Here is a 26,712-nt window from a genome sequence, read left to right as displayed (position 1 = left end):
CTTAAAGATTGTATTCAGGTACTGAATAGAGAGTGTATGCAGAACTGAAACATTTCAACCGTATCAGCACGCAGCCATTTGATTCACAAATCATGGTAAAGAATGATGGAGATAACAGTTTACATGGGGTAGGGAAGGTGATTTTAAAGAATTTAAAGTATGGAGCTGATTCAGTTCAGATGAGGAAAAGTATATTATCAAAATCTGGAAGTGACAGTTTTTTTCAGTTAAAAACCTATTTTTCAGTTAAATTCTTGTTATTCTTGAGTGTTTTCTAATTACAATGTAATATATGTAAGTATCAGTACAATCATTTTCTCTTTCAGTAAACATCATAGCTAATAGTTCATATCTCTTTTCCTCCAGGCACGCAAACAAATGGCCTGGACTTTCAAAAGCAGCCTGTGCCTGTCGGAGGAGCAATCTCTACAGCCCAGGCCCAGGCCTTCCTTGGGCACCTTCATCAGGTAAGAGAAGACCCATTTCAAAGTCAGGGAGACTCAGGCAGGTACAAATACAACTTCTCTTGTGTTCTCTCTTTCTCTGAATAATGGGTAGTCGTGTAAAGGAATATGTGGGCACACCACATGCTTAAGTAGCTTAGCCAGGGAAAAGTTTTTACTGTGGCACTCATTTCATTGCATTAGGCTGTGGACTGTGTCAGGGTGAGAGCTACTGGGGAGAACCAGAAAGCATCTATTTGGGACTTGTAACTGCCTAAAGTATATTTTTTAAAATTGTTAATGGACATACCAAGTTGAAATGTAAGGTCAAATTTAGCCTTTCTGCTAAAGGATTGCGTTAGCCCAGCAGCTGCCAAGACTCTGAAACTGTCACTGCCTAGCGAGGGAAACAAAAATGGTGTTGAAGGGTAGTCAGCGCTATGTTCCAACCTTCTGAGCTCTTACATAGTAACTAAAAATATGAAACGATGGAACTTACTAAGCATATATGGTTCTGTGAGTTTTTAAAGTTTTTTTAAAGAAAAAGTACCTGTGTATAAGACAGTATATAGCTTCTACTACCATCCCTCTTCTTGTACTGTGTTTAGGAAATCAAAGCGGATCTTTAGATGTAGACTGAAGCAAAATGGGGCATTCTTAGGTGAAGAAGAGCATGAGGGGTGTATTTGTAGTTTTTTAACCTGATCACACTTTATATATATGAAAACAAATGTCCTAATTTCTTTCCCTTCCTTGACATCAAGTTTGAAGTTTAAAAATACTGCGGATAATTGGCTGACCTTGAATGCTTGGGGTCTGGGGTTGCACGGTTGTTGCGGTATAATTGAGCTACTGAAGCTTTTATGCCATCCTAAAAGAGCATAACCTGGCCTTGCATTTCATGCCTATGGAAAAGCAGGAAAGATGTTGGTGGAAACAAGCATGATTGGGCTGATGTTGGGAACTTGCTTTGCTTTCTATGTTGTCATTTGTGGCTTGTCACTATGTGTTTGACAGGGAGACAGAGCTGTCCTGAAGAGTTTTTAGGGGGCTTGTTGTTGTTGGCTGGTTGTTTTTTAGGCTTTGTTTTGTTGATAGAGGACAGTAGTTTTATTCAGTGCAATACTTTCTCTTGCTCTGGAAATGTATTTAGTTAAACAGTTGTAAGGATCTTTGTAACTTCATGTTTGGTAAAGTGATTAATTTCTCGGAACTCTAGTTCAAAGAAAAATCTCAACTGTTTTTATTTACCTGTGGGTGTGTGGTACTCAAAAACTGGCTATCCTCTTTTAGTATGACTGCTCGTTGTGGGATGTTATTCAGCCTTAACACATGCTGCTTTCCTCCAGACCAATACAAAATACTGGGATATAGGCATTATTCAGGAGCAATTTAATTCCTAATTAGAGAATGTGTGTGGAAGGGGTGTCCAGACTGTATTCAGAGAGATTTTCAAGAATATTCTGGCTGTACCTGAGTGTGATACACTTAGTCTTTTATGGTCCTTATCATTATGTAATTGATTAAAAAAAAATATCTGAGTCTGTTCTTTTGGACAATAGGATATTATTATTTAGATTTATTATTTATTATTCTGCTCTTAATTCATGTTAAAAGCTCAGATTACATTAATTGGAAACTGGTACTTTCCTTGTGGTGAGGAGAAGCTTTTCTGAGAGTGTTTGCTTTCATATAGAACGTGCTTAGTAAGTCTAGTAGGATTTCATCCATAGCAGTAGGAAATACTTCCAGAGTGACTCTTAAGGGTTGCTTGTTCAAATACTCAAGTTACTAATTTAAATTGAAGTATGTTAAATTAAAACTCTCCTTCCTGTGCTTACACATTTGTTGACACATTTGTGATGTATGTTATGTGTGGACATATTTTTATAGAGGCCAGAGTGGTGCATCTTGACTATTTTTTTCTTGTGTTATCTGGCTTTCCAATGAGCTGTGGTTTTCAAACGTGGTTAGAGATGGACTTCACTACAGGCTGTTAATCTGACCTTTGAAAGTGTTGGTAATTACATGGAATTCCTTATTTGTAGCAGGAGTGGTGGTAGAAACAAGGAGAAACTGATTCAAACAGTCTTCAGTAAATAAAAACTTAGCATTTGTTATTCAGAGAAAATCCTTCTTATAGATAAAATGCCAGTGTTTAAAAACCTCTTTCTGAAACATCAGATTCTTTTTGCTGGTAACACAAGATCTAACGCAAGATCTACTTTGGATCTGTCTGTGAATCACAAACGTTGAATTCAAGTTTTGAGTATACCTAGATCAATACCACCTTTGTGAAGCTTTTCCAGTCCTCTGTTTTGAGACAGTCTTTTCAGTGGCTGAGGACTGCAAATACTTCGTCAGGTTGATCTGTGGAAGAGTTTTCTGCTGTGGGTTTTGTGCTATGCAGGTGATTGCTCCTCTGTCGTATAAGGAAGCGGGTGAATGCAGTGTGCATATTTAGGGAAAGACCTATTCTGAAATACTAGCAGGATGATGAGTAGAGCTTAGCACCCTCCCCTGAACTGTGGATTTTTATGCAGCAAGCAGAATGAATAGGGTGTCCACCCCCAAAATGCTCTGTTTCTTCTCAATTTCACTTTAATATCTGGGTCCCTAGGCAGGAATACCTTCCACAAGAGGTAGACAAATAACACTGAGTCATACAGATATACATCTAATTTTTTTTCTGGTCTGAAGCTCATCCCCCATATTTCAGTGATTCGAGTGTTAGAGGGACAGGCATTGTTCTTGGGGCAGTTTTTTTTTGGGGTGGGTACTTCCTTCTTACACTGTTTTCTGTGGATTCAACATTACTTCACTTCCATTTTTGCACTGTGTTGTAGGTCCAGCTCGCTGGAACAAGTTTACAGGCTGCTGCTCAGTCCTTAAATGTACAGGTAAAGACTGCTTCCTTCTGCTGTTCATCCTTCTCTCATTCTGCCTTCTAAACAACTTGTTGGTCCTGTCAGAGATACCTTTGAACCCCTGATATGTTACTCTGTTTTCTCATTTTGATAGGTCTTGCAAGTGGTAGATACAGGGGGATGGTAGTTTCACAACTCTAAACTGGGACTAGGGTTGTAAGGATGCAGAAACGGAGGTAGTTAGAACATCCAGTGGTCTTCATTTTGTTCTGATGTTCAGTCAGGTGTTGTAATGTATCGTGAAAACTGTACAACTCCAGGAGTATTTCATGTTCTTCCACTTCACTTCCTTTAAACATAGCAGGTATTACTTCGTAAACTGTCCCTATTTCTGGTAGCTGAATACAGGAATATAACATGACATTATCTGTGTAATATGGCTAGCATAGATTGCTTGTGTAAACAACATGCAGTATCTTCAAAATAAGTCAAAGTAATTGCTTAATAATGTATGTGAGACAACAAAGCTTTCAAACTTTTTATGATGCTGAACACTTCAGCGTATTGGTTAACGTGCCACTTCTTCCCAGTACTATATTAAGGGGCAAGGGACATAGTTTTATTGAAAACTGGTTTCGGTATTGCTTGTTATTAAAGGACGTAGGTAGTGCATTACATGAAATGCAATAGAATGTGGACCCACTTATACATAATAACAATTTGGAAAGAAGAGGAGGTATAGTGACCTTCCTTTCTGAGAGGAAGGAGGCAGAAAATTGCCTTGGTTGCCATGGTAAACTTCCATCCCTGAGAGAGATGTTGGCAAACAGGCTGTATCTCCAGTGCAGAATGTTTACAGTCCTGCGCTGTAATTATCGCTCAATGACTGGCAGAATTAATCAGAGCCTTTATGTTAATTAGCCTGCTCTGCAGTCCCCAAAACAGGTGGTGGAAAATATGCAAATCTATGCTGAATTTTAATGTTCTGCATAACCAGTTTTAATTATCATAAAACTCTCTCCCCCTCTTCATGCACTTGCATTTCCTCCCTCATGTCTTCACAATTTCTTCTGTTTAAGAAAAAAAAAAACAAAACATAACAACAAACCTTTCAAAATAAAGCAGCATTCAATTAAATGCTAAACCTTGATTATTTTGAAGCACTGTATGTACTGTGCATTCTGCTCTAAGTGGATAAACCTGTGAGGATTTCTCAGACAAGTTCTCTATAAGCCAAACAATATGATGACTTAAAGGTGCAGGATGCAAATACAGAAAATGGAAACACAATCTCCTTTCCCATGTTCCGTTGTTGAGGATTTTAGGCAATGAATAATTTTAACAACCTTTTCTTTCTTTACAGTGCAAGGTAGTGTCAGCCTCAGTTGCATTGCATAAAATGAAATGAGATCTGAAAATAATGTCAGAGTCACAAAAGACCTGAGAGTCTTTTTGTTTTGTTCAAACTGCATTACCTACAGACATATTTGAGCAATCATAGCTGAGATGGTGGGCACACAGAGCCATTGCTTAAACCCACTCTTAAAATAAACCCAAGGGCTTTTTGTATGCAGATGAAAGATTTTTATTGTGCAGTGTTGAGATAGCAGTGTTATACATTAACATCTGTTTTACACTATAAAGAGTTGTATTTTTTCTTCCTAGTCTAAATCTAATGAAGAATCTGGGGACTCTCAGCAGCCAAGCCAGCCTTCCCAGCAGCCTTCAGTGCAGGCGGCCATACCCCAAACCCAGCTCATGCTGGCCGGAGGACAGATCACCGGGGTAAGATTTACCCACGAGTACTGTAGTAAAGCCTCCTGTCCGGCAAACGATGGCACTATTGCTGTCCCCGTAGAATTGTCAGTGAAGGTTACTGTCATTTTCTTTAATATAGGAAGAAGCTGGAGTGAAAGAGGGACTAGAATATATTTTCCTGTTCAAGGAAGCACACTTCAGTCATCTGTTTTTGTTGCAAACTGTTTGCATTCCCCAAAATAAAATTCTGCAATAAAGCTGTGTACACATCAGGAATTCACTGATGTCTTAAAGAGGAATTTTTATTTTATTGCAAGATTAAAATGAGGCGTGCAAGGACGAGAACGTGTCATACTGGGTTACCTGAGTTTAAGATAATGAACAGAAATGATGGAACTGCTGTCACTAATTTTCTCTTCTCATATAAATTTCTTTTTAAGTAACTTCTGATGTTCTGTGCCTTAAGCTTATTCAATCCTTCTATTTTAACCTACTGATTTTGAGTTTTGCAAAGTTTTTGGAGGAATTGTAGGATAGGTGTTTAATTGGTGCTTCTAAATAGTTCTAAATGCTTTCAGTCAGTTTAAAAACATCAACAGCAACAAAAAAATAGTAAGTTTTGTGAATGGGCTGGTTTGGGTAGCGAACTTGCTTCCATGTAATCAGCTTTGCAGCTTTAAGAGTTTTCATGTTAATAAGGAATTTAGGGTAGTTCTAGCAATATACTTATAATTTGAAGTGTTAAGTTAGGTCATCTCTACAGCTGAATGAAATGATATCTTAATTTCATGTTCAATAGTAGAATTTTCTAGTAAGCTAGATTGCAAGGAACATCCTATGTAGCTTCTGCTTAATTATATTTGGAAGTTTTAAAAGTGAGACTGTTGTAATAGAGTGTGTGGGGTTTAATAACTTCAAGACTTTTGAGAATGAGAAAAATGTTGGTTTTGTTCTATGAATGTCTGCAGTAGTGGAACACAGAACTCTAGGACTAGGCAGATATGGATTGTAGTAAATATGGGCATCAAGATTCATTTACATGTAAAGGAGAGACTGCTGCCACCTGTTTCACAGAGATAATGCGTGTTTGGGAAACGAAAGGGATGTAAAGTTGCCAACTCTATTCTATTTAATAACAATGAAAAAAAAAGGCGGATGGGGAGACTTGGAGAGAAACAAATGGATCTCATGTTCTTTACTTATATCTTAGGGCATAATGGAAATGATGGAATATGGCAGGGATTCATGCTAATGTGAAGCAGCTGGGGTGTTATCAGTTTGTTCAGTAGCCATAGCCAGCATTCCTGCTTCTCATTCATCTGGCTAATCACTTGCTGTTCTGCTGGGTGTAAATTTCCTTTCAAGTCCTGGCATTACTGATTCTTTTCTTTTGCTTGCTACTTAATTACCTTTTCCCTGAACCTCCTGGTAGAGTTATGGAGAAAACTTAGAAGTAAATTTAGGTTCAGTGGGTTCCAGTAAGTGCCAATGTTTCTGTTCGTTTGGTTTGGTTTATGTCAGTTCTGTGGTAGGTTGATTCATACAGCGTGTTTGAGTAGCCAGCTGTCCTTATTTAAGGCCAAAGTCATTGGGTAGGTAATGGCTGAACTGTAGTAATAGTTCTAAGAATGTCTGGTTAATATAACTAGTAATGGGCTAGTTAATGACTCTGTAGCTAAAGTGGCTGTTCCCGATATTAATGGCTGTTTTCTAATTATTTATAGCTCACGTTGACGCCAGCCCAGCAACAGTTATTGCTACAACAGGCGCAGGCACAGTTGCTGGCAGCTGCAGTGCAGCATTCAGCCAGTCAGCAGCACAGCGCTGCTGGTGCCACCATCTCGGCCTCTGCTGCAACGCCGATGACGCAGATCCCTCTATCTCAGCCAATACAGATTGCACAGGTGAGCCTTGAGGCTTGAGAGGGTGGAAAATGAAGGAGTTTGACAAATTGCATCATTGAAGTAATATTTTTATTCCTTATTCAATGAGTTTCCAGAATCCTTGAGGTACTCTTAGTCTTTCCTTGCTCATCCTTAGCTGTGAGGTTGGTGGCTATAGCTGAGAATGTAAACCAGGTGCTTACCAGTTCCACTGGGCTTCTGAATTGGTTCCAGAAGCTGAGCAGATGCAGTGTTTTCAGTATTTCGCTCCTTGTAGTTAGCGTGAAGGGGAGAAAAATGGATAGAGAAAGAGGCCCATAGAAATGCCACTTGTTGAGACTTAGATATGGGAAGAAATATCCACATAGCATGAAAGATGCTTCTTAGGTCCAAACGATAAAATGACAGCTGAAAAAAGGCAGCTTGACTTGACAGATAAGTCTGCTAACTTGGCTTGGTGCTTAATGCTCAGAGTTCAGTGACAAAGAATATTAGTGTTCCTGTTTGTCTAGAGAAAATCTTGCTAGAATGAGTCGTGTCAGAATTTGTCTAGTTTTATGGCCTGTTGCTAAAGACCTGTTAATTCTTACCTCTGACGAACTGCTTGCCAAGGAAATTCTACTTACTAGGAGCGGCAAAGATCCTCCTGAATCTTCCAGTATTGGCTTAATTTAGTGTTGAGAATGAGGCACCACTGACTCAACAACTAACACATGTAGTGTTGAAACTGCTTAGGCTTCTGGACAAGAATAACCAAACATAGAGCATAGGCATCATGAGTACTATTTACAGGTGATTGTGTTGCTAGTGTTGGGGTCCATTTCTCCAGAGAGTAAAGTTCTTGATATGTAATATTTCAGTATGATTAGTCTAGCTGTACAATGTTGGGTATGTAATCTCCAAGGTCACTGCTTCTTACCATGATCAGCTTTTAAAGGCTTTCCAATGCTTTCTATTCAGACTGTTCACTTGCATTCAATTGGGGTGAAGTGTCTAAGAAGTGAAGATGAGAACTGATTAAGAATGGAAATATCACAGCTGTTTGTGAAGCCCATTGTGGAGCCTGGTTCTGTTACTGTTTTTTCTTTATTAGCTGAAGCCACCCTCTGTGGTGTTGGTCTAAATGTTCTGACTTCTGGCAGTCCCTGCAGAGGCTACTGTGATGCCATACAAGAAGCACAGATTCAAAGGCCAGTATTGACCTTGTCTGATGAGACTCTTGGCGTACTGTCATGATCTGGAGATGATTCGAGGATATAACATTTAAGGAAACTGAGTTACCAAGACTATCTCTTAATTTTGTTAAGCCTTTGTATATAGCCTTAAGACAGACTTTATTTCAACAAAAGAATAAAAAATGTCCATGTCAAGGAAGCTGACAGCTAGTTTCTTGCATCTCTCTGTGCATGTGTCAGAGCTCTCATCTGCTATTATGCAACCTTTTGACCTAAATGTAAGTGATCCATAGTCGTGTGCCTCTTATCCTCTGGGTGTACAACTTAAGGATAGTGAGGTCTGCTTTACTGAAACACTGAGTGTTAGAATTTCCTATTAAATCTGTACTTTGAGCTTTCTGGCTTTACCTTTACCTGGCCAACATGGTCGATGCTTTTGGTGTCATTTTTGTTCATGCGTGAGTTGTTGCTATCCTGTTCTTCCTCTTCAGTGGGAGGCTATGAGAACGTGTGCACTTCCAATTACTTATTTAGCACTGGGTTTTTCTCTAGAACTTGCAAAGCCTTCTGAGAAGACTTTGTGTATAGCTGAAATGATTAAGCATATGCCATCAGACAGGATCTTCTGAAGTGAACATTGTCTATCTTGTGTGCTTGAATGAGGCTCTATGGAAAAATAGCATGTGATCATGTAGTTGCCACTATATAATGTGTATTTGTAGTGCAAGTAGAACAAACTAACGTTTCATTTGTTTTCTTGGGCTTCTGAGTTCTTAAATTTGTGATTTAACAATCTCTTTTAGGATAGGCTATTCTGGTATATAAGTGTAGTAGATTTGTTGATTTGTTCTAGCTTCCTCTTATGATAAAAGTTCAGGGCATAACTTTTGCAGCTGCTGGACATAGCTTGCAATATATTATGGAAAACTTACTGTATAAGTTTGTAGTTGGATATCAGTATGTCTTTTGACTTGTCTCAACACGGTTCTATGAGCAGTGCTCCTCATTGTGTTGCTATTGTAAACACATAGCTGATTATACAAATAGCTGAGTGTTTATTTTATTTGATGATTTTTGAATAATTGATTAACTGGCAGGTCTCTGCAGCAGGGGGATTACCATATTTATTTTAATTAACTAATTGCACAAGCATGACTTCTTTAATGTGCACTGCAGTTAACGTAAGGTATCTGCTGCAGAAATCTGTTAAGATGTTAGTGCTGCTGCTGGGCTGATGCAAAATCATCACTAAACAGTTGTACCAAGTTTTGGAGTACTTTGTAAACTTCTTGTTTTCAGATCCATTGTCAGTGTTTATATGGTATAAACCTCAAAATGGCAGACATACTGGAATTTAGTGAAGATCTAACTTGAAATAATGGCATCAAATTTAGAATTTTAGCTTGAATAAAGTCCTCATTTCAAGATATTCCACTTTTCTTGGTGGATTATTCTGCTGAGGTAGGAATTGGATTGCTTTGATCTAGCTAGCTTCTTGGGAAGAACCAAAAGACATTTCCACAAAAATCAGTCTATCTCTTTCTACGTACTTGCAATAGTATTATAGAGTTGACAGTTCAGAAAACAAAGAACTGCCTAGGAAAACCATGTCAGGAATTGTTTGCGTGGATACTAGTGGGAGATTTATTGTAGTGAGACAATTAATGAAATAATCAAACTTTGCCAAGGTAGAAATAAAGTTGGATTTCAAATGCATTTGAGGCACCAATAGGGCTATTTGAGCAATTAGCCTTGGAGGTATCACTTTCATTCTACATTACGTAATTATATTTCTGTATTTAAACAAGACTCAGCCAAGATACCATTTACCAAGACAGATGCAGAGAATAGGATTGCTTATACCAGTTATCCTGAGGCCTTGATTTAAAAACAGCTTTCTCATATTAAAGTATAAGAGTCTGATGATAAGAGCTGCAGTGTTTTAGCTGAGTACTGTGTAATGAATATTTTGGTCTTAAACAAAAAGCTCTCCTTCGCTTTGATCTTAGAAATACACTACTCAATACCCTGTCCTGTTATTTGTACTCTTTCTTGTACATAACTCTTATCTTCCGTGGTGGTTTTTCAAATCATGCGAGATCTACTGGGTCATCTGGGGACTTTACATTTGTTTTCTTTAGTGTTGGAAAGCCTGCAACCCATATATTTCTGTCCATGCTCTTTTCTTCAAAACTTTCTTCTGAACTCTAGCTTTTGGATTTATACTTCTTTTTTCTTATCCACCTGTATTTTCATCCTTCAGCCTCTCTTTGTCTCTTTCCACACAGATTTCTCTACCTTTAGTCACCTTGCCCTACTCTTTTTTTCTTCCTCTACATCTAGTACTCACGTCCAATTCAGTGTAAGGCCCTCTGTGCTGGAGGGTCTGCTCAGTTTGCAAAGATAACCAGTAGAGTATTTAATATCAATGAATAAATGAACGGAGGTCTATGTCACACTGGCCTCAAGAAGTAGGAGGAGTTTTTTTAGTAGCAGTTCGTCCAATATAACTTTGCCGTGAAACCAGAAGAAACATAGAATGTTCCTGGGGAAAAAAATGGAGCAAGTCTTTTTTTTTTTTTTGTAATGAAAGAAATTGACCTTGATTTCATAGGAATGGTTGCAGTACTTCTCAATTTTTCTGAAGCAAACTTAAAAAACACTCTCTTGTGCTGGGGGTGCTTTTAAATTATTTTACCGTTCTCTTGTAAAATAGAAGTTTCCATTTCTTAAAGGGCATTGTTTGGTCAATGCCATCTGGTGTCTGTCTACCGTATTATTACACTGCATGCTTTTGACTTAATGTGACGAAGTTGCCTCCGTGATTGATGGCCAGTATCTTTATAATGCAGGTTAAGTAGTCATTTTCTTGTAATGCATGTTTGTGGTCTCATAAATCAAGGGACTCTTCAACCCCCTCGTCTTCCTTTCCACCCACTGACACTCCTGTCCCCCTTCCCCAGAAAAAGATGGTTGCAGCTTTTAGGTCTTAGTTTAGCATCTTTAAAATACCGTAAGGGCACGGGCGGGTAGATTTATTCTGCAAATGGTAGTATTTAATGTTGGTTAAATAAAAAGTTATCCTTGTCAGTATGTCTTGACTTTTCATCACCATTTCTGCTGCTGGCAGTTGATGGCCTGTCACATCTGCTGGCAGAGCTGCTTGTGTGAGAGCTCACTAACTTGTCAGTCAAAATGTATGGGGGGTTAGTTTATAAGCCTTAAGAAGCAGGTCTTTGTTAGTCTGGCTCACTTTAATTGAAGTACATTAGGAGGTATGTTAATGGGAGCAGCTCTGTTCAAGCAATCAGACTGAGCAAAGGTTTAAGAGTAGGCTGGCATTGTTAATGTTTTCTGACACAGGTGGACCCAGCAGAGGGAATCTGTCAACAAACAGATACTCAGGTATCCGAGCGACTTATTTGAAAGAAAGCTTTGGGAAGTGTTTTGTTTGTTGAATTGGAGCTTGTAAGAATGGAAGGTATTTCTGACTTTGCTCACCAGCTTGGCAGGGAGCAGCTATTTTGAAATAGCTGCTTCTGGGGAAGATTGAAAGATTCTGCATATGTGTATGGATAACTCTCATATTGACTGTTCAGTTGGCTGTTTTTACACTGTGCTTTAATTTTCTGCAATTATCGTCCTTTCTGGAAAAGAAAGAGGCTAGTTTTGAGGGATTTTCTTAAAAAGTAGTTTTGTTTTCATTCTCTAGCTAAACAGCAAGTTGAACTGTGATGATTCAGTTTCTCAGAGATTAGCGTTTACATCAAGACCAATCATTTAATTATAGAAAATTAACAGTTCTGAATGGCTTAAATACATAAAAGTAGGGTTCTACAATAGTGCAATGTTTGGGGTTATTCCTTTTGCCCGTAGTTGTAGCCATATCTACTAAGCTTATTGTAATTTCATTCAAAACTAATCAAATATGATTGTATACTATTTGGGTTAGCAGCTTCCCAAATTTTGACCTGAACAACCAGAGTGCATACTAAGAATCTAATTTTTTGCTTTCCTGTTGCTAATTAAAATGCTAATTGCAGATTGTTGTTATAAACAAAAATAGCTCCTAGCTAATGTGCTTGATTTGGCAACAATGAATGTTGTAGCAGAGTTGCATCTGCAAAAAACAAGTCTGAGAAATGCAAGTGCTGACAGTATTTGTATGCTAAAGTATTTGAAAACTTACACACTTTGAGAGGGGAACTGATTATTATTTTTTAAAAGCAGAACACTGTTAGAAAGGCTTTGATGGGTTATTTAGTAAGCATTTTTTTTTAAGGACAGTGAAATTCATATTGCCAGTCTAAAAGATATTTAGTAGCAGAACTGCTGTGTTTGACATCTACTTTTTATCTCTGAATGGTATAATGTAATTGGTTGGGAAATGTAGTTAAATTGGGATTCATGGATGACTTAAATGTCTAACACACAGCTCTCTTCCTCCCTTCCCCCCCTTTTTTTCCCCCTTTTCTTTTCCCTCCCCCCCCCTCTCCTGTTTCCTTAAGGATTTGCAGCACTTGCAGCAGCTTCAGCAGCAGAATCTCAACCTGCAACAGTTTGTGTTGGTGCATCCAACAACCAACTTGCAGCCAGCACAGTTCATCATCTCACAAACACCGCAGGGGCAGCAGGGTAAGTGCTCCTTGCCAGGAAAAACAAAACAAAACAAAAAAAAAAAAAAACACAACAGCCGTAGATTCTTGGAGGAAAAGTTGAAACTCGGGAGGTTTATATGCCTTCATTAGATGTTTATATTCCCTTGGAGAAATAAGAGTATTGCAATTAGGAGACTCTTAACAGGTTGGCTCTTTCTTGGTGTTAGACCTCAGCCTTATCAAAGTTTGTGTATCTTACTTCCCTACAAGGATCAGTCCAGAGATTATATTATGGGAACCTTAGTTAGCAAGGATTCTTGGGAAATGCAGCATGTGAATTTTTGGGCCAGGGTCTAGAGAAGGAAGCTTCCTGGGAAGACTGCTTTCCAGAACTCATAGTCATAATCCTAGGAAGTAGCTGCCTGGAGAGAATCTGGGCTTTCTGGATTAGATCCATGCTAAAAGGGTTACAGAATTCTCAGACTGGAAAAAGGTTACAAAATCTACCATTCTTGTGGGAGACTAAAAAAGACCTTAAGCCTAAAGGGAATACAGGTAATGTTGTCATAAACTGAAATAATTACTATACCTTGGGGAAAACAGCTAGGATGCTTGTTTTCATATAACAGCACTTGTAAAGATTATTTTGGCAATAGACTGGGTATGGCTTGCAAGTTAAATGCAAATTGACTGGTAGGTAGTAGTGCTAGACCAGTTAAGATGCTGTATAGGAGCTTCACTCTAAGAACTAATGCATTCATGATTAAATACATCACAGTACCGATTACACTGTTTTTTGATACCCTCAGGCAACTGTATTTGGCCATGGCTGATATACTCCAATGCCGATAGAATCCAGTGGCCTTTTTTTCCTGTCTCTTCTACATGAATTCCACTTAGTTGTTCAGGTCTAGTAATCCAAAGGTTCTTGTTCAGCAGGCATATCCTGTTATGGCTGAAGAGTCTTCCAGAGTTTGGCTGTCCTGTAAAGCAGCTCTTTGCACCTCATTTTCTTCTATTCCTTTCAATTTTGTTCCATGCATCATTTCTTCTTACACACTATGACTTGGATAAAACTGGCTTTCCATTGTGCTGAAGCTCTCTTACCATCTGAATGCTCTAACATTTGAATAAAGGGCTAGTCAAAATTAACCTTCTTTTAACAGTACTTGATTTAGGAGAGCTTTTATACCAACACTGGTAGAGGATGACTAAAAGACTGAGGCATTTAGTGATGTACTAGTTTCTTAAAATGAAGCAGAACTTAAAAGCTTTACTTTTTTTTTTTTTTTTTTAGAAGACATGAAACTTCACTAAAGTTTTGTTCAAGGATATTCAGCATTGTTAAAACTTGAAAATATTCTTTTAAGCTAACAGCAGGCAAAAAAGCATTGTTTTGAAAAACTCAGTAATCAGCATTCATGTCTGCCTACAGTTCTCAGGGAATTTCTCCTGGGTTTTCTAAATATCTGTAATATCTGTATTTCTAAAAAGTCTCTGAAGATGCTTCACAAAGAAGGAAACTGACAGAAGCATATTATATTCATCTCTCAAAATGAGTTGTTTGCATTATAGAAAGGAAGGAAGGCTTTTTGTTTTAAGTCTTCTGAAATAGAATAACTGCCAGAAGAGGCTTTTATAGTATATTTTCCAGGGGCCTGCTCTGAGAATGATTTCTTGACTACAGTTAAGACCTGCATATTGCTGTCTTCAGTGACACAGTGTGTATGGAAACACCATGTTTTACTGGTAATGTGCAGCCTGGACAACTGAATAGTTCAAAAATGTAGGAAGATTTATATTCTGTATTCTGACCATCAGCCACTAGTGTGACAACCTTCCAAACTGGAATGCCTGAATGGATCTAATTTTCTTCATGAGCACTCAGTGATAAAGCAACGTGTATGTCATAATAGTCCTTATCTTACTTTCTGGGTATGGCTTTCTGCAGTATTTCATGGTTATTGTTAGAAGATCTCAAACAGCATGTTATCATTTATGAGAAAGATTGAGAAAGGGTGTATTTTTTGTCTCTGCTGTTGAGCTGACTTTTCCTTGTTCTTGTCCTATTGCTGCATTAGTCAACTTCATAAAATAAATAATCTGAAGAAACTAGCATAAAAGCTTTTATTTAAAACTAATGACATTCAGGTTTTTTTGGATGCCTTATTGGTATTGCATACAACTTTATATGCACCCATTTAGTAGTTAAATAAAAATTCAGATTTATTCATCACTTACCTATTCTGGAAGAAATCTGTTGTTTTACATACTATACTACATATTTTTTGTCATGTCATATATGTGAGACATTATTTTTGATACAAGAGAACAGTATTGAAAAAAATGAGTAAAGAATAATATGCCTAAGCAATGTCATAGAAGACATGCAAACACTTGATAGAGAAACTTCTTTTACTTGAAGAGATGACAGGGGCTGAGCAACATGATCATCAGCAGCCTTAGAAGGGGTTGAATGCCATGGCTTAAGCCCTTAAGATCCCACTTCTGCAAAATTCTAGGAAATTCAATACTAAAAATATTAATTTGTTATTCTGTGTTCTTCAACACACAGGTCACAGCAGCAGATGTGAATTTTTCCCTGTAAATCCACTGCCACGCGTCCAATTCCATTTTCATGATTTCTACTTACTCAGTGTTATGTTTAAAAAAAAAGTTTGTTTTTTTTGTAACTTTTAATAGGTAATGTCATACCTGAAGGAATTGTTTCAAGCCTCAGCAGATAAGCAGAAGATTATGTGGGAATAGAAATTTGGAACAATTTTTTATTTAGAGCAATTATGTCCTTGCCTATAGCAGGGGGATGGGAATTAGATAATATTTAAGGTCCCTTCAAATTCAAACCATTATATGGTTATTGTTAAAGTTGCAGGCAAGAAGGTAGCGTGTTATGTTCTCCTCATACCTCTTGTATCTATTCTGTGAAGTGATAGATATGTTGCTAGAATCATCAGTTCAACATCATTTACTGTAACTGTACTTGCTTTTTAAAAATATGTTCAGATGACCATTCACCTTTCTATGTGGAAGATACTGCCAATAAAAATTATATTGATAAAAATCTGAATGGAGGGGGGGAAAGGGGAATGGTGCTGCATTTCATTTAAATTCATCTTGCAAACAAAAGCTAAAATGTGAGAAAAGACTGTGTTGTTACCAAGGAGTGAGAACCGGTTTAGAAACAAGATAAGGAAAGTATTTAGGAAAGCAAATAGGGAAGACAAGCTCCTGTTTAGCTTTAAACATTAAGTCTGGGCTTACCAAGTCTGGGCTTACCTCTTCAAGTTATTGCTGTTTATTATTAAATGTGTTACACGATTTCCATTTTTTTTTTTACTGTAAAAATACCTGAGATGATGGCAGCAAGCGCAGTCCAGCCCTGTTCTTGGATACTGTCTAGTTCTACTACAGATTAAAGAAAAGTTGCCTCTGCTTTTTCTCATATGCATCAGATTTGTAACACAAATGTTAATCTCACCTGTGACTGTGCACCTGCACTGCCCTTACAGGGCTCATTATTTTGTTGATAATATGCTATGTGAACCAGGTGTAAGTGCTTTGGTGCCATCAGAACACAGATAAGGATGCCATGTTCTTTATTCTCAAGAGAATCCTAATGACAGCGTATTTGGTGACACAACTACATTTTATTCAACTACTGACCCAAATTTGTGCCCCAGATGAGGGAAAATCTTAAAGTGGGATGGGAAAGAACTTGGACGAAGTGATTTAAAGGGCGACTTCTCCCTGGGCTGCAAGTACTCATTACCAAGTTATGAATTTAATTGTTAATGCTTACTGCCTACTTTGAAAGTCTTTTGGTTCTAACCATCCAAGTGGCATCAATAGGTGAAAATGTTGATTTTTTTCATTGTAGTAGTGTGGCAGCACCTTTTCATGGATCACTGAAGCAATAGTCTTCAAAACTGCACAGCATATTTGCAACATGTTCTTGAACTGATGTTCAAGGGTGCCTTGGTACTGCAAAAGGGGCAGCAGTTTAATATCTTAGTGCTACACATTGGTAGGAATCCATAAATCAGTACTTTCTCTACTGTGTTCACTCCCAGTATGATTTCACTTCTGAGTCCCCACTTTGGAAGGACTGGGTTAGATGAAACAAGGCACACCCAAACACTCTGGAGTTTCTTTGCATCAACAGCTATCAACAAAGTTAATCAAGTAACACTATGTAATGTGTAGTGTGATACCCATCCTTCTTTCCTCTCTGTTGTTTTCAGTTAAGCCAATTAAGATATTGTAATGGTTTAGCTTTACATGCCCACTTCCAGCATATGTTAGTGAGAAGATGAACATATTTGGCAGAGAAAAAGCAGTCAGGTTTTTCTTCGATTAAAAATTTCACTCTTTTTAGGGAGATCAGTTAGAGATGAATTATGCATTGTGTGTCTGGGCCAACTTTTAAAAAAATCATGCTGAAAAAAATGGCACTTAAATGTTAGTTTTATCTGTGGTTTCTTTTTTGACAGTAACAGCTGAAGCCCAGGTCAGTCCTTAGGGACTGTTGGCTGGCAGGAGGATTTTTTTTGGCTTTGGGCCATTATTCACACTGTTTGTAGATATTAAAGGAAAAAGCCTGGGTGATGGTAGATGGATTTATTTTAACTATTTTAAACAAAAGTAGATACCTCTAAAACATGATACTTTTATTACATAAATCTTTATGTCCATATGACCATTCTTTTGGAGCTTTACACAGGTGTTTTATTTGATATTTTTACTGCAGTAATACTACTGGGCTCTTACTATTTCTGACCCTCTGCTTTGGGTTCTACCTCTGTAAAGTTAGGTATGCAAGTACAGTAGTTCTTACAGATTCAAAAAAAAAAAAAAAAAAAAAGGTTGGAAGAGGCCTCTAGAAGTCATGTAATGTTGGTCACACCCCATGTAGTTACAGTGGGGTATTTAGTGGCATGAGTAGTTGAGATTTGAACATCTTCAAGGCTAGAGATTCTGCAACCTCTTCAGGTACCTGCCTCAATAAGAAAAAACATACCCACCTAACAACAACCCCCCCTTCCTTGAAGAGGAAAAGTTCTAGCTGAAGGTTTTCATGTTCTGGTTTTCATCTGTAGCTGCTTACTACTTGCACGCACCCTCAAGAAGACTCAATTTCTGTCCTTGAGGACAACAGTAGCCAAAAAATACAGCACTTGTACCCATTCTTACTCCTTCCTTGTATGGATGTTCCAGCCTGTTAGCTATCCTAGTGGGCCCTGAATGTGTACAATCATGGATGCAATTGTTTTTTGTACTGGGAATCCTAAGTCTCAACGCAATGCTCTAGCTGTGGTGTCTCAAGTGCCAAGCGCAGGGGCAGAATCACGGCCCTTAACCGGCTGCCTATGTTCTTACTAATACAGCTCAGGATGTGGTTAGCCTCCTTCAGCATATGGGCACGCTGCTTACTTATATTTGTTGTGTTTTCCCCCAGCATCACCTGGTCATTTTTGGCAAAACTGCCTTTTAGGCTAACAGTGCCTGGCCTTTATTGCTGTACTACAGGGTCACTCCAGCTCATAACCAGGACTTCACATTTTCTTTCATTGATCTTCACAAGGTACCATTTGTCCAGCCAGTCTAGACCCTGGCTTCCAACATACTCTACTCTCTACTTTTTGAATACTGTCCACAAAATAGCTGAGACTTTGTTCTGCACCATCATTTTTGTAGTGAAGACATTAATCAGCATTGGCACCCATATCACTCCCTGAGGAAATGAAAAAGTCTGAAACGCAAATATCACAGCAGTTACCTAAGAGGTGCAGTTTTGAATTTACACTATATTTAAAGACAGTACTATGCACCCTGTATATTGTCACTGAAGTTATCTTCAAAGTGGGGATTGATAGTCTCTTCTCAGAGAAAATGAAGGTGAAGCTTAGGCTAATCTAAGTCATGCCTGGAAAAAAAGCTAAACTATAGCTGCCCACTTAGGGAAGCCATTAAGAGCCCAAAGTATATGCATGACATGCTTTGCCGAAGCAGTTCAGCTACTTTCCCAATTATTACTTCAGTCAGCTAGTGGCTCGGCTTCAACAGACTTGTTCTTTCTCCCATTTCTACCTGAGAGACCTTGTATGGGTATTTCCTAAGTAGGATAAAATGATGTAAAAACTGAGTGTATGGAACACGTTCAGAATATTTTATTCTGTCCTTCAGTGATAATTAATTCAGAATGTACAAGGGAGAAGAAAATGAGGAAAAGTGTAGTCAACTCATGCTCTTCAGTAGAAGTGTTATTGCCAGAAAAATATCCTCTGGGATTTCTCTGAGGACAAAAAAATCACAAAAGAACAATCCTAATTACTCTGATTACAGTCACAAGATGAGTCAGTAACTTGTGATCGATTGTGTTAGCAGGTGGATTGCGGGTCAAACGTGGTCACTGTCAGCTGCCTGTTTCTTGTTTCGTTGTTGGTCAGCTGCTCTATAGCATCGTTGCGATGGCTTGTCCCTTTCTGTTTCGAGTTAGTTAAAATTTACAGTCACTAAATAAAGGTCAAAAACTCTTCTAGTAGAGATGACAGATCACTAATTAATAATTAGATTTGGGTAGTTGAGATCATCTTTCAAGTGAGCAGATATTTGCCTTGCAAAAAGTATTGTATAGCTACCAGTATGTAGTGATCTTGGAAATTCCTTGAAGTGATCTATTCCCACCCTGAGGCCTTTTAAAAACAGCTGAAACACGTTGATTACGGGACACAAAGAAAATGTATGTAGTTGTCTATGGTGCCATATTATGCTGCATAAGCAGCCAGCTTTATTCTGTAGGTCTTGAGCATTTTAACAGTAATGTATTGTATCTAAAAATAAATATTCAACATTTTGTTGCCTTTTTTTTATGATGAGATCAGAAGACAGTTCTGTAGTTCCGTATCCCCCTTTGAAGTTACATTTTCTCGTTCGTACTCCATGATAGTCCTAGCTTTTGTCTCCTATGGCCTTAACCTCTCATAAAACATCCACTTTCCCACTCCCTATTTATCAAGTCCTGAATTCCTGCGTCCCATGTCTGTACTCTGGTAAGAGATAGCTGGTCATGAGTGGTGCACACGATGGATTGGCCAGCTGATGTGCCAAAACAGGCCATGTTAAACTCAAATTGCACAGTTTTCCTTATGTGATACTTATTTGGTGTTCTGTCCTCTTAGTGGCTATAGTGTCCATCTGTTGTCATGTCACCCCTGTTTTTAGGAACTTGGTATATTGAAGATGCTCGCTAAACATAGATTTAATTAGTCAGGCTCTAAAATAATTGTAGGGGAAGTTGATAGATGTAGTCAGAAGTTACATACAGAGTACAGTATTATTCATAAGAAAATCGAGGGAGTTGACTAACCATAGGTCTATCTTTGTCAAGATTCTTACCCTTTAAAATATATTTTAGTAATGCAGAAAAAAATAGCTCCTGGTTAAATTATGTAGATTCAAGAGTATACCTCAATTTTAGAGAGACTTGATAAACTGTGCAAATAGCAGACTGAAAGAGTTTATTTTTAGAGTGACAGCATATTGTGTATGTTGGTTGTATCAGTCTCACTTGTTCTTTAATGTTGTCATTTCATAATAGTGGAGGTTTTCATATATTAAGTGCAATGTTTATTCTATTTGTGCAATTCAAACAGTGTTCTATATCTTGTTACTTTTGTAAAAGATTCCTTCTTTATTTCAGCCAGGAGGAGGTAATCTGGGCTTGTTTTGTCTTCTGGCATGATTTGCTTTGCTGGAGACATACGTCTTCTTCTTAGGCGGCTGGCATGGGGTAGCATGGAGAGAGAAGAATGATTAGAGCCCAGCCTGTGTATTTGATTAATATTCAGTTGCTGAAGTCCTTTTTGCTCCCCGACTCTTGGTCAGCTTTGATTACGGAAATAAATTTACCTGTAACATCTGTAAGCTGAAAGGGGCAATAAATGATTCCTGCATACAGAACTGGAAGAACTTAGGTCATTACAGTTTCTACAGAGCGGTGTGGCAGAGGCTACTTCATTTCACCTGTCTGTCACTGTAAATGCTACACGAAAATACAAGGAGGTTTTGGATTGAAAAGTCCAAAGTCTGGAAGTATCTCTGCAGGGATAAAAATAAAGGCTTCCTTCTCAAATTTGTTATAATTTTAATTATTTGGCAAGAGTCTTGTTTCACCTCGTGTCATGTTCTAGTTGTTGCTGTACAGATGAACCAAAACCACCCTTTCCTCTTTCCAGGTCTCCTGCAAGCGCAGAATCTCTTAACGCAACTACCTCAGCAAAGCCAAGCCAACCTCCTGCAGTCTCAGCCAAGCATCACCCTTGCCTCGCAGGTCAGGCTTATTTCTACAGTTCAGAAGTTGCTGTGGGGGGGCCGTGAATTATTACGAGTGAGGGGACTCTTTGTATTGGTTACAGGAGTAAATGCAGCTAAATTATAGCTGCAAATATAGCAATAATAGTGAGTTTGTCTTTCTGGATAGATTCAGTATAGAACTGAAGTATCAGTAACTTCAGTTTTATAAGTTTCTACTCTAATATGCTTTTTTTTTTTCCTCCACACTTAACACTCTTAAATTCTATTTTTAGCTGAAATTTTTCATGTTTGATATTTTGAGTTAATGGGACTACAGCAGCGTTTGATCTCCTGGAGGGTTTTCTTGGACAATATATGAGTTTCTTAAATTCAGAGGAACAAGGTGTGGGCTACCCAAAAACCTCAAAAAGAAGATTACAGATTAGTATAGTTTTATTTTCTATTTTTTTATTTTTAAAAAAGCTTGCAGTGGTAATCTGTTTCTATTCTAGCCTAGTTCTCCTGCTATTATTACCAAGATATTGCCAGTCTTATTAGTTACCTTCTCTGAAGGCAAAGGTATTGTCAGAAATGCATTAAAATATTCTGTTAGATATATGTTAAAATATTAAAGCTCAGTGATTAAGCTTTCAGACTGTAAGAAAGGCAATTTTAAGGTTGCACGTGCCTGCAAATTTAATTTTGCCTCACTCTGGATTTTACTATGCAGTTTAGTTACATGACTGCATGCTGTTTCTAAAATAGTGTGTAATATCATCCAGTATCTCCTTGCCAACCTGGCTACATGTAAGAAATTTTTAGTCTGTAATAAGACACCTGAGTCTATCAGAGTCTTAGAAAACTGTATTTTCTGTCACACCACCTATAGTATTTTTCATGTACTATGCGGAAAATGGAATTTGTCTCACCTCTGTAGTTCATACTTTGGTTAGTAGCATGATTCCCTGCTAAAGATTATGCTTGGATTAAAAGAAGTCTCAAAACCACAGAGAGAAAACAAATTATATAATGGGGATGAAGCCAATAAAGACATAGCAGTAATTATCCAGTATGTTTAATGTAAATTTAAAAACTCTAAAACCCCCTATAGTGTGACACACATATCTGCAATCCTAGAAAGATCATATATGATCACATTATTTCTCAAGTAATGGAATTATAGATGCTGACCTTCCTCTACCATCTGTTGTGCACTGCACAATACTGCTGTACTAAGCCAGGAGAAAAACAACATACGGAGCTACGTAAAGACTCTGCTATGTATGGGGAATTTCTTTTAGAACAGCCATTTCTGGATATTTGCAAGCTATTCTGGTGTTGCATAGACTTGAGGCTGTTCTTAATTGTGCAGAAGGAGCCTGTAGTTTCAGATCTGGGCATAAGATATAAAAGCTATTCAACTGAACTGAACAGAATTTAACTAGAGTGAAAGATTTGTCTCTGCATTTCAGTTTATCTATTGCACATAAAAAGTAGAGTTATACACAAAGCATATTTCCAGTGTTTCTGTTGCACATAAAACATGCACTGTGCAATACCAGATCTTAATATATATTGTTCACCTGCGAATGTTTTCCATCATGCTCCGTTTTTTGATTTTTTTTTTTAACAGATTCTTCTTATTGCTGCATAGCAAAATATTAGCAGTATGCTAATATTCAGGAATATTGAACCTTGTGCTGACTTCCTGGAAAACTAGCCTTTTATGCAGGGGGGAAAAAAAAAAAAAGATCTAAAAGGAATTATTTTCCCTAGGTTGCTTTTGCTTAATTTCTCGTATCACCAGGGCATCTGCCCTTATTGTTGCAAGTCTAAATGGAAGGGTTAGAGAGAGAGATCTGTTTTTTCTTACTGGAAGAGTTAAGTCAGTCCCAAGAGATGGCATTAGAGGAAACTTGCTATGTTTGCTGTCCCTGTAGGTGCTTGCTGTTCCAAGATTCAATAGGAGAGTTGAATCTTCGGGGCTGATGACAATCTGCCACCACACACAAGCAGTAAATTCAATTTAAAAATGATTAAAAGGGGATGAATGTCAAGCAGTCTATAAATGATAGAACTGTATGAAGTAGGAGTGTTCAGCCTTTCTTTGAGCAGCTTCTGTAGCAAGTGAAAGTTGTTGGTTATGTGCTGCACTGAACATCTCTTTTCTTTAATTGGTTCTGACAGAGCATTTAAAAGACTGTCATACTAATACAGTTTTCTGGATTATGACTTGAGAGGAATGTAAATAAATTGGAAGAACTTTCAGATTACTGGAAATGCCAAATTCATTGATCTTTCTCATAGAAACCATATGTACCTTTTCTAAATCTAATTTTTGCTGAGTATTCTTTTAAGTCTGATTTTCATCTTTTCCTTGCTCTCTGTCTTAATAGCCAGCAACCCCAACACGCACAATAGCAGCGACCCCCATTCAGCCACTTCCACAGAGCCAGTCAACACCAAAGCGAATTGACACTCCCAGCTTGGAGGAGCCCAGTGACCTTGAGGAGCTTGAGCAGTTTGCCAAGACTTTCAAACAAAGACGGATCAAACTTGGATTCACTCAGGTGAGACTGCGTACCTTAGTGCCTGCCAGTGTGGAATCTGAGGTCTCATCTTTCAAGTCTGGAGGGAGACTACAATTCCACCTTTTCCTAGGAGTACCTTCTTAAATAGGGTTATGCTCTGGCCTTTATGTAGGGGATTTCTCAGAAATAGCAGAAAAAGCCATACATCCATCTTACATCCCTGTTGGTTTTAAAGCATAGCTGTTTTCCCAGCAGGTCCATGCATTTACCAGCTCCAGATGTCATTGCATGTGCTCTATTCATTCTATAGGATTTAAAATGAATGGGACAAAGCACTTTAAAGCTGCCTTCAGAAGTACAAAGTTCCAGAAAATCATACAGCACAATTAACTGCTCCGTGTGTTTAAAAAGTATGTCACAACTGTGAATTTGCTTTGGATGTCAAAGGGTTTTATCTCTCAAGCGTATTTTGCTATTAAACATCAATGACTTCTGTATTTAATGCTTTTGCTAAGGTTCCTAAACAAAACCTGAAAGGGCTGTTACCTTTGAAGTTCACTGCTTACAGAGGTGAACTGGAGTAGTCATTTTTTTTTTTTGTTTTATTTAAAAGCTCAGAAATACCAATAGAGATGAAGAAAACTAATTTGAACATATTGAAAATGGTTGAACGAGGAGTACAATTAAACATACAGTGTGCAGTTCTGTGTTCTGTTATTCTGCTGAAGGGAAATGCTGCTTGCATACAAGAGTCCTTTCTTATTAATATAAAAATTAAATGTTTTCCTACAAAATAATCTGTCCAGGTAAACAATTCCTTTTGGCAGGAGCCTATGTGAAGCACAGGCTTGTTTTGCCAGAAGAAATACCAAACAAAAATCAAAGCAGGTATTTAAAAGCCTGAGCTCAGCAGTCAACCCAGTATATGTGATTTGTCCACCCTGGAATAAGTAAACCTACTCTAGTTGAAAGTTTGTGCTGAAGTGAGATTTATTTTTCTGATAAAGTTCTAAATGTTTGAAAAGTCAGGGTTCATAATGAAAGTTCCTGGCAGCATCTTAATTACAACTGAAGAACAGAATGTTGCTAGTGAAATTAGGTGTGTTTTGGTGGCATGTGTGCCTTCTTCCCTTCCTTCTTTCCACTAGAGGGAGGTACAGAAATACAGCAGTGATGGATGAACATGAAAAACAATAAAGCAGAGCAGAGTAAAATATAAAAGCTTCCTTATAGCCTGATTGAGGAGGTTCATGTAGATCTTTAGTTAATTATGTTTAATCTGCCCTACTGTGAGGTAATTATTAAGCCTCAACTCGAGTTTTTAAACTATGGGTTAACCCTTCTTTATTGACCCTGTTGTGAATTTTCATGGTCAGGAAAAATGAACGTAACTGCTCAGGCTTGCAGTTCAGTATTTTTTTGAGTATAAAAAATGTAAACCTAGAGAAAGTGATCAAATGGCATTCAGTCATTCTTACCCTGCATTGAGTGTGTACCTATATAATTAGGCAGCTCTAATAACTTCTATTTAATTGCATAGTTGAATAATTAGAAATCCCTGTTTCTTTGGTTTCTTATATCTGGACAAATAGATTGCCTTTCAGAGGATAATACTTTTTTTTTTTTTTTCAGTAGTACTGTAAGCTTTTTCAAACTCACCCCACCCCTGCTTTTCAAAGATTTAAGTTTGCATTGCAAACTAATCACTAAGTTTATTCTATCTGCATAGAGCAATATAAAAGGTTTTGAATTTGAGCAGTGTCTTTTCCTCCTGCCCCCAAAATTCTCCAGAGCAGATGTATTTAAATCTTCTTGTTTAGCTGTTTTTCCTTAAAAATGTCTCTTATGTTTGACATACAGAGATACAATGAACACATTGCATCTTAGTGTTATTGCAGATGTGTGACTGATTGGTCAGGACAGGTTGAAGCTATGTGAACGTACATTTTAGACAATGTTATTGTTGCTCTCTACAAGATATTGCCTTTGCTAGTCCATCCAAGCTTCCTAGCAGAGCAACATATACAAGAGTGATGTACCTTACAATCAGTTTTATTTCATTACCAGAGTGTCATTCAATCTATTAAGTAGATCAGACATCGTACCTTCATCCTCTGTTCCACCCATCCTTTCAGTGGCCCATCCCAAAATATAAAATTATCATCCTAATATATAAATTGCTTTGCCTACAGCTGAAATGCTGCCACCTTTCGGCATCAAAAACTCTTGACAAAGAAATGGTTAACTATTCATTTTAAATCAGATGGCAAATGTTAGTAAGAACAACATAAATACCAGAATTAAATTTGGTCAGGGGACTGGAGCAAATTTCATAAGTCTTTCCTGCCGAGATATAAATCAACTTATCTCTAAAATGGTTTACATAGCCAGGTTTTCTTCTTCATAAACTCACTAGAGCATCCATGTTACTTACTTCTCTTGGAATGATTTATGAGGTTTGAAATGTACAAAATCCTGGGATATGGGTAGAGATACAAATGTGTTTCCACACATTTCCTTTTCTGTTTGAAGGGCTTACAAACCAATTGTTCTGGTCCCCTTCTAGGAAGGAATTTTTCTTCATGCAATCTGCACAATTTGCTAGGCTTAGCAAAGGTTTTCTTCCTTGCTTGGATGTGGCCACTCTGCATGCTGTTAGTATACTTGTCTCAAGCGGTGGTTGTGGATCTGACCTAAAGGAAAGAAAGCAAGCTTTATGCAGCATCCAACTAACTCGATTGCAATTAAGCTCCACTAACTACGCTCAAGCTCTTCAGTCTTTTCTTCTAGACTTTTCATTGCTTCTTGTGTTTAAAGATCTAAATTTATCTAATTTAGAGCATATAGCAAAAAAATTACTAAGTTTTCAGAAAGGGCAGGACCTTCATGCTTTAAAACAAAACCGGAGAACATTATGGTGTTTTTTAGTGGCCATGATCAAGAATGGATTTTTTTTTTTAATGAGACTATGCAAGTGTAAACTACATAGAAGTGTATTAGGTATGAGCAGAATGTCTGAAAGCCAGCTAAAACTGAGTTTTGAAAAGAAATAACAGATGTAAAGATGTGATCATCTGTCTGTATAGCATAAAAGCTATTGTGGATAGCTTTTAGCAGATGCGTAATGGTAGTAGAGACTACAGT

At 37.8% G+C, this 26,712-nt stretch overlaps 1 protein-coding gene across 13 annotated transcripts in view; it reads left to right on the top strand.

Annotated features, from left to right (window-relative positions):
* POU2F1 (POU class 2 homeobox 1) overlaps positions 1-26,712 on the top strand; it is a 117,013-nt gene that overhangs the window by 67,452 nt on the left and 22,849 nt on the right. For 4 of the 13 annotated variants that reach the window (XM_027449375.3, XM_027449377.3, XM_013097647.5 and 1 more), the window contains 7 exons: positions 367-467; positions 3,290-3,343; positions 4,976-5,095; positions 6,793-6,972; positions 12,635-12,761; positions 20,980-21,074; positions 23,434-23,607. In XM_027449375.3, the coding sequence (XP_027305176.1) occupies positions 367-467; positions 3,290-3,343; positions 4,976-5,095; positions 6,793-6,972; positions 12,635-12,761; positions 20,980-21,074; positions 23,434-23,607 (851 nt within the window). The remainder of the gene's footprint in view (positions 1-366; positions 468-3,289; positions 3,344-4,975; positions 5,096-6,792; positions 6,973-12,634; positions 12,762-20,979; positions 21,075-23,433; positions 23,608-26,712) is intronic. The other 9 variants (XM_027449376.3, XM_072025327.1, XM_027449379.3 and 6 more) reach the window with 9 other exon arrangements.

Source organism: Anas platyrhynchos, chromosome 1, assembly GCF_047663525.1.
Source record: "Anas platyrhynchos isolate ZD024472 breed Pekin duck chromosome 1, IASCAAS_PekinDuck_T2T, whole genome shotgun sequence".
NCBI lineage: Eukaryota > Metazoa > Chordata > Aves > Anseriformes > Anatidae > Anas > Anas platyrhynchos.
The sequence above is the reverse complement of the archived record's forward strand: the minus strand, read 5'-3'. Positions and strand labels throughout refer to the sequence as shown.